An 8,189-nucleotide genomic window follows, 5' to 3' on the forward strand; every position below is an offset into this window, starting at 1 on the left:
AGGGTCACTTTCCCAGCCCATCCCGGAGGAGGCAGCGCTGCTGCAAATCCCACCATCCTCAGCCACATTCCTTCACCTGTCCCCAGAGGAGCCGTTCCATGGGTTAACCAACCATGAGTGGAAGGTCTTTTTCTCATCCCCCAGCACAAGGATGCACCGGTGGGGCAGGAGCGCTGGGTCTGTGCTCCCCTCCACGGCTGCTGAGGGACAGCAGGGAAGTTTTACCTTAAAATAAACCACTGCACACTCAGAAACACTCAGTCCCCCAGGCAGTGATGCTGGTGGGGAGCACAAGCTCTTTGGGGAGCCATGGCCCTGCTGATGTTGGCTGTCCTGGCACAGGGACACGGGGCAGAGCAGCCAATAAAGTGAAGACCCTCCTTTGGTGGCTGCTCCTGGGGACAGTCATGGCAGACTCAGGCAGTGGGGCTGCTTCCCACGCTGACACTCATGGTGAAACCATATAAACCATGTCACATCATGCCACGAGCCATGGAGGAGGATGAGGAGGAACCAGGAGGCAAGGCTCAGCCCTGCAGCCTCAGCAAGAGCCTGGGACTGATCCTGCATGGGTCCTTTTTGCCAAGCAAAGCCTAGCACTGCCACTCTCTGCTACAAGGGCTTTAGATCAAGCCCAAAGCACCAGGCTCCCAGCCCAGAGATGCTCCCCCCAGCACCCAGCCCTCACAGTCCACCACCACATGGCCCTCAGCCTGCAGGGTGCCCCTTCAATTAAATAAGGGCAACATTATAGCATCATTAAAACTTAATAAATCCATTTCCCATATAAATACCATTAAATTCAGGTTTTGGGGAAGGGAATTAGGGTGAAAACTTGTCAAAAGAAAATGACTTCTGCACAAATAAATTTTTGCAACTTGACTGAGCGTGAAAGTTTCCCATTAAAATGCAGCTCTGCTCCCCTTGCTGAAAATGTGCAAGAGCCTAATAACCAGGGCCTAAACATTAACTGTTTAACTGACTTTTCCAATATTAACTCCAGGCTGCAGTGGGGGAAGGGGAGGACGTGACGGGTGAAAGCTAAAAGTAGACATTAATGACTGCTGTGTAGGTAAACACGCCCAGAGTGTGCAGTGCTCACATCTCACCTCCCAACAGCCCTTGGCAGACATAGACCTGGACATGGCAAGCACAGCACTAACCCTGTTGCACATCAGTTGGGGCAGATAATCAGCACAGGTCCCTGCCAACTGGAAATACTCTATTTTAATCTGTTCTGGGGCAGAGCTCCCCATATGGCCCAGCCAAAGGTTTCCCCCATGTCCATAGCCCCTCCCATGGGCTTTAGTCGTGGTCCAGATCCTGCACCTCTCACACCAAGCACTGCACTTACCAACAGGCATCTCCATCACCTAATTCACATCCTCCAGGGAAACTGAGGCACCAAGCAGACCTCGCTTGATGCCGGTGGAAATAATGATATCACCACATACTGCAGAGCCCTGCCCATGGAGCACTTGCCAGTGTGGGGAGGTGAGAGGACCAACCCACTGGACATGTGCTAGAGCTGTAGATGGAGACACTGCAACAGGACCAGCACTGCTGTGCGTGGAGGAAGGCAGAGTCCAGACCAGGGTGCACAAGTCTGAATGGGCACCATCACACCTCAGCCCCATGGCCAGCTGGAAGCAAGGCTGAGCTGCTCTACCAGCAAGACTCAAATGTCAAAGACTGGGGAGTCCCCAGGTGGGCACCTGGTACTGAGCAGGCACATGGGAGCTACCAAGGACTGGTGTCACTAAGAACTAGCAGGGTTCTGCAAAGACTTCCCACCATCCCTCGTGATAGAGGTAAAAAGAAAGTTGGTCTATCAAGTGCAACTAGAGCCTCCGCAGCCCCACAGAGCCCCAGCTCTGTGCCCCCCATCAGACCCTGCTGATGCCAGCGGTGCCAAAGCAGGGCCCTGATGTCACCTCACACATCTCTGCTCCTGCTCTTGGATGCCTTCATGTTCAGAAACCCAAGAAACAAAAATAGAACTTCCCCCCTCAATACCAGAGCAACATTTTAAAGCTTATTCCAGATCTTTGGCTGATACAAGAAGCTGCAGTTTTACCCCAGACCACAAGCACCACCCGGGGCCTGGTGAGCACCCAACACAACACCCATGACCAGCAGTCCTCAGGATGGTGGTAACACTGACCCACCACTGCTGGTAGGTGTTAAGGCCAACCCCACAGGATGGAGCCTTTCCACAGATGGATGGACTGGAAAAGCTGGGATGCCTTCTCCTTGCAGCAAATCTGGGCTCACGAGGGCACCACCCAGCAGGGCAACTTCAGGATTTTGGCACAGCCACTTGCAGGCACTGGGGCTCAGCACTGCATGCCAGGGGCTGAGATGAAAAAAACATTTGGAAAGCATCTGGAATCACCCCAAACCTTCATTTCTCTAGTCTGATGGTCACCCTAACCTTGGCCCCAAAGGGAAGGGTTGCAGGAGGTCAGCCTGAGACCAGCCTGGGGAGCAGTGAGTGAGCAACCCAAGTGCTCTGTGGCTAGACACAAAGCCATGCACCTGCAGTGAAGCAGGTGGACCCCAACCACCTTTTTAGCCCCTGGGATGGAGGCAGGACTCAACCAAGACCAAACAGAAGATCTGTTTTCCAAGGGGGATTTAAATTATATCCCAGAGGCTGCTCCTCTCCACAGCCCTAATACGTGGTCTAGAACCTTCACCTGGAGTTTGGCCACATGTTAACCATGGAGAAATCTCCATCCAGAGCCTACCAGCTCTCAGTAACTGCACCCCGAGGCTACTCCCTCGTTAAACACACTGATGCTCAATAAATTTCACATTCCACTCATGTACACACACCGTGACCACTCGGGACACCTACCAACACGAGCCAAACGAGGGTCAGCACACCTCCAGGCCTGGAAAGAGCAGGTTAATTTCCAAACAATGTTATTTTAAAACTTGCTAACTGCCTGCTGATTATGTTATCCAGGCCCTTAATTGGTGAATAGTTTGGTCTTGCAGTGACTTATACTTGTCTCCCTCATGCTACATGCAATAAACAGCTTTGGAGGTGAGACCAGGCTATGCACTATCAGCTGCAACAAGTGGACATAGTGTGGTTTCCAGCAGCGAGTCAGGTCATTGAGATGGAAGAGATCTTGGTGGAATAAAACATACCCCACATGACAAAGAAAGCAAGCTCCAGAAGGTGTCTGTGGAGCAGAGCCCCATGCACGGCATCACACGTTTAACAGCTGCAAGCACCCAGTGGGGAACAGCCCCTCTGACCTCAGGTGGTGATGGTCACTGCCAATACCTCATCCCCTCTGCTCCCTGAGGAGCCCCTGAGCAAATTCATCTCAGCAGGCATCACCCCATCTCTCCTGCTCGTCTCTGTGCTGCAGGAACTGCTGAGGTACCTACTTAGATACCTCCTCTTGAACATAATCCGTGCTGGCCCCTGTCCAAACGCAGTGCAACCCTCTGGCCATCACAAGTACCTCAGCCACGAGGAAAACCAAGCCAAAAACCTCAGCACAACAAAAAAAAATCCCAAGCCAAATGATCAGGAGCCAGTGGGACCACCTGAGACAACTGATAACCATCAAGACCCCCTGCTGAGAGGAGAGGTGTAAAGAGAGATTCTTCAAGAAAAGAGCTAAAATAATCCTGCTGGTGTCCCAGTGACCTCACCAACTGAGCTGCTCAGCTAAGTTTCTCTTCCACTAGAATCTGTAACAGGTGACACTTTTGTATTTTTAGTCTACCCTCTTACCCATTTCCACCTTGTTCTTTCCGAGAATGAGATCAGACTCGAAAGAGCCACCAAGAGTTCTCAACATGGCTGAATCACCGCTCGGCTACTTCTTTAAGAGCTTCCTCTGGTTGATTGTTCAACACTCCACCCTCTTCCTCTCCAGCACACAGACTGCATTTTTTCTTTGTTATTATTTCATGGAAATAACGTTGGGTTAAAGCACATGAGAAAAACCAAACCAGAAGGAAACTTCCACCCTTTACAACGAGATAACAATGACCGAGCAGTAGAATAACTTGAAGGGCACAGAAAGCTGCAGGCCTCTGATCACTCCTCTGTCTTCCTGGTTGTCTCCTGAAAGAGTTTTGAGCTAAAATAACCATCTCTTGCCACTACAGTCCCCAGTCTGAATGTTTCTTCCAAGCTTTCTGGCCCACTGCCCGTGGAAGCTGGTGGTGGCAATGGGCACCAGCTCAGGAGCCACTGCCCTGGCTGAACTACAACACCACGCTGATTCATAAACAGAGGAAGTACTTTAGCAAACCCACTTTTCCCCCTTTTCAGTGCAAGTTTAGTGATTAATTTAACTTATTCTTTTCCTTCCCCGTCTCTTTGGCTTCCCTGGGTAAGAGTATGACAACCCAGACACAGCTTCTCTGACTTTAATGGCAAAAGGCTGGTGGAGCAGGGTTGGAAACTCAGGCCTCTTTCATGCCATCTGCTTTTAACTAGCAGAGCAAGGGAGGTCCTGGGAATAAACGTCACATGGCACAGCAATCTAAAATCAGCATTTGCAGGGATGCCAGTCAAAACTATGGTTATCCAATGGCCTAATTAGGAGCTATCACTACAAGTTAAAACCATCTTTTGGAAAACCTCATTTTGTCTGGGAAAATGCCTTAGCCAAAGGCGAGTGCCTTTTCTGGAAAGCCACAGTTTCCCAGCACCAGGAAACCACACGTCAAACCCCACGGCAGCCACCGTCTGCTGCTCTGAGCCCTCTTAACCCTCCAGATCTGGTGCGAGTGCCACGCGTGGGATAGAAACACCCTCTGACTTCAGCTGGGTCTGTGCAAGATGCAGGAAAACTCTGCTGCTCCTCTTCCAGCACTGAAAGACCCAGCAAAATGGGTCTCACCCCTGCCAAGATGGAAAGCAGCTCCAAAGGCAGCTTAATTAGGCTGGTTCTGTCACAAGCCCTTCAGTCGATCAAACGCTCAGTCCTCTCCATTCAATTAAAGCCCTGCACACCCCGGACTGCCTGGCAAAGGGACAAGCATGATAAGGCACCTGGAGTTCTACAAACTATCACTGTAAAATAATAAAGGCAGGGAAAGCTCCTTGTCTCAGGCCAGTGATCCCCTTTCCGTAACAGGCCTGATAACTTGGTATTGGTGTTATCAGAGTCGTCGTCATGTAACCCAACCAACTCTCTCCTGCCACAAATGCCAGGACACTTGTCCACTGGAGGAGCGTCTCCCTCGTACACTATTTATTTCACTCCACTTTCTAATTGGATTTGTGGGGGCAGCACAATGGGGCTTTATGGCCAAACTTTGTTAAGTGCCAGGCTGAGCAGAGATGTGGCCAGCAGCCAAAATGGTGCATTTCACGCAGGCGCCAAAGGGCAGTGCCAAGCTTTTCTGCGTCTGGTATCTGTGTTCTTGGCTCTGCTTTGTTTAAGAACCTTGGAAGCAAAGCTCCTTCTGAAGAGATATTCAAACGAGTGAAAAACTATGATTTTGCAAGCTGCTATCAGATACCTTGTGAGGCTGCACCTTCTCTGGTCTGGCAGCACCTTTAATATCTGCCCCCATCGCCCACGGAACGTATCCTGCATGGGACAAGTGCTTCCACACACCTTTCCTGCAAAAAGTAACTCACACACACTTGCCAAGCCATCCTGGCATCTACAGCCAAGAGAGAGGTGATTATTCAATGAGAAGTTCTTTAAAGTTCACTTTTTCTCTTAAAAAAAACAACTCCACCCCAAGCCTACTTTGGAGGCTTCTCCTCCAAGTAGAGCTCACACACATCAGATCTAATTAGATTCCATCACCATCTGCACATGAAATGTAAATCAGGAGTAGCAGAGACTTAAGAAAAAGAGGGAAGAATGACCACAAGGAAAAGGAGGGGTGTAAGGTTGGGGAGGGGGTGGAGGGTTGGGGAGGGGGTGGAGGGTTGGGCATTCTGGGAAGCCATACATGATTAGTCACACAGCATTAATCTGCCTCCTTTAACAATAGCTGCCGAATTTCGACCGAATCCCAGCTGTCGCTCTTTGAATGAAAGAAAACAAGATTTAGAGCGTCAAGCGTTGGTAAGGGCTTCTGTGCAAAAAAAAGTGGCGTGCATTCATTAGTGGCTCACAAAGGGACCCAGCCTTTGTCCATTAAATTGCTCATGTGCCTGATTGATTTGCTGATTTATTTGCACCAAAGGGTTGGGGGGCTCAGCTTGGAGAAGGGGGCGGGAGGTGCCCGGCTACTTGGGCAGAGTAACGGCACCCGGGCGGATTTGCAAAAAAGCAACACACATTGTCAAGGGAAACTGCCATTCAACAGGTTGGGATTGGAAATGCCTTCAGGTTCCTCCGCCGAGGACTTCCTATTTGGGAATTTGGGGTGGGTGGGAACATCTCCCCGCCTGCTCTCAGCTCAGGCCACGTTCAACAGGCAGAGGGGAAATCTGGCCGGAAAGCAGAGCCTTGCCCATTCACATTTCTTTTATGGAATAGTTTTTAAAAGGGAGCTGGAATCTTATTCATTTCTTTTGGTTATTGTTCCCTGGGAGCCTGTAGTGAATCGGCCATCGCTGCGGTGGGTCGGTTGGTCCTTCAAAGAGTCCCAACTCTTCACACATCCGTTTCCCCACAATCGGCTTGGAGAAAGCTCCTGCCTGGGTGCCAGGTCCTGCCAGGAATACCAGGCCGTACTGTAGTTTGGCACTGGAAGGGCTGTGGGAAGAGGTGGCCCTGCAGACTAATGGACATTAACAGAGCAGCTCCAGTAGCCAGGGCCACCCTGTGAAACCTCTCTCGAACATTTCTTGGAGAGGTACTGGACACCACGCTACCAACTGCCAGGGTGCAGAGGACTGAAAGGCAACGCTTCGGGGCCAGGAGGGAGTAGCTGGAAGACAGACAGACAGCCTCCCTCCCTGCCCGACGGTCCAACGAGCACCACAGGCTGGCCCTACCTCCTGCTCCTTCAGCAGGGCAGTCTGCATAGGTTAACACCAGCAAAACATGGCCCTTTGCCCATGTTTTTCCACCCAGCTAGGAACAAAGCCCGATCCTGCCAAACTCGCGGCGACTCCTACACAAGCAGGTTATTCTTGCCACTCAAGGAAAGAAAACGCAACTTGGCCTATTAAATCCAGAACCTTCAAAGCAAAGTCAACATGCATGTCAATACTTTGGTCGGGGGAGATGAAAATCCTCTGGCTCCTCCATACTTACTGGCACACTTCTGTCCCGTTGAGAAAAGTTTCGCACTTGCCCCCGTTGAGGCAGGACTCGGCGAGCTGCGTGCACCGTAAACCTGCAGACAGAGGGACAGGGTTAGCCACAGAGCAGCTCCCGGGTGGCAGCGGGGGGAGCTGCACCCCCCAAGTGTCACCAGGACCAAGGACAGGCTTGCCAAGCCCCCTAGAGCACCCCAGGTCTGCACAGCCTGGTGAGATGGGGGCTGCAGTCCCCACCCACCAGGTGATGGAGACGGGCAGGGACCGCATGGTGCCAGTGCTGAGAAGGTCTCCTAAAAATAAACTCGGGGTGGGCTCGAGGGTAGGCTCTGCCTTCTCCAGCAGGAGGACTGACAGAGAGAAACCCCAGATCAGGCCCTTGAGTGACAAATACCATTTGGGAAAAACCATCGGCCCGAGGGCCCGGGAGTTACCGCGGACCCTGTAACGAAATGAGTCGCCCGCCACAACTCGCTCTGAGTAAAGGTTTCATTGTCTGGTCCTCAGAGCCAAATTCTGCACAGTTACCACAGCAACTCGCTGAAGAGTACCAGAATCGCTTCCGATTTCCACCCTGGTTCACTCTTCCCCTTCTCTTGAGCTGCTCAACTTTTCACGGTGACCGGATCTGCCACACGCGTGTGCGGCCAGAGCAGCCCCGCACCGAGCTGAACCACCACCACCCCCAAACTCCTCCCCGGGCACTCCAGGGACACCCTGCTGCGTTCGGGGCTCTGTCCCCCAGCCCCGCATGTCCCGCGGGGGATGGAAAGGGGTGTTGGGGACCACTCCGGAAAACAACTTTTCTGCAAACTTTCCCTCTCAGGGCGCCGAGAGCCCCGCACGGCTCCCCCGGGGCGCAGCGGGGTGAAGGCAGCCCCGTGCTGCCTTTCCTTCCCAGATCCTCCCAGGAGAAGGCTCCTCGCTTGGCTCTGGGGGCTGAAGGTGGGGGGGGGGGCATCGCAAAGCCGCGGGCCCCCCC

The 8,189-nt window shown here is 52.2% G+C and overlaps 1 protein-coding gene across 1 annotated transcript in view; it reads right to left on the reverse strand.

Moving 5' to 3' along the window:
* Positions 1–7,477, reverse strand: part of NOTCH1 (notch 1) — a 60,615-nt gene extending 53,138 nt beyond the window's left edge. Inside the window, exon 1 of the mRNA XM_009998957.1 lies at positions 7,203–7,477. Coding sequence (XP_009997259.1) covers positions 7,203–7,477 — 275 coding nt within the window. The remainder of the gene's footprint in view (positions 1–7,202) is intronic.
* Between the last annotated feature and the right edge of the window lie 712 nt (positions 7,478–8,189).

This window comes from Chaetura pelagica, unplaced genomic scaffold, assembly GCF_000747805.2.
Source record: "Chaetura pelagica isolate M959 unplaced genomic scaffold, ChaPel_1.0 scaffold405, whole genome shotgun sequence".
NCBI lineage: Eukaryota > Metazoa > Chordata > Aves > Apodiformes > Apodidae > Chaetura > Chaetura pelagica.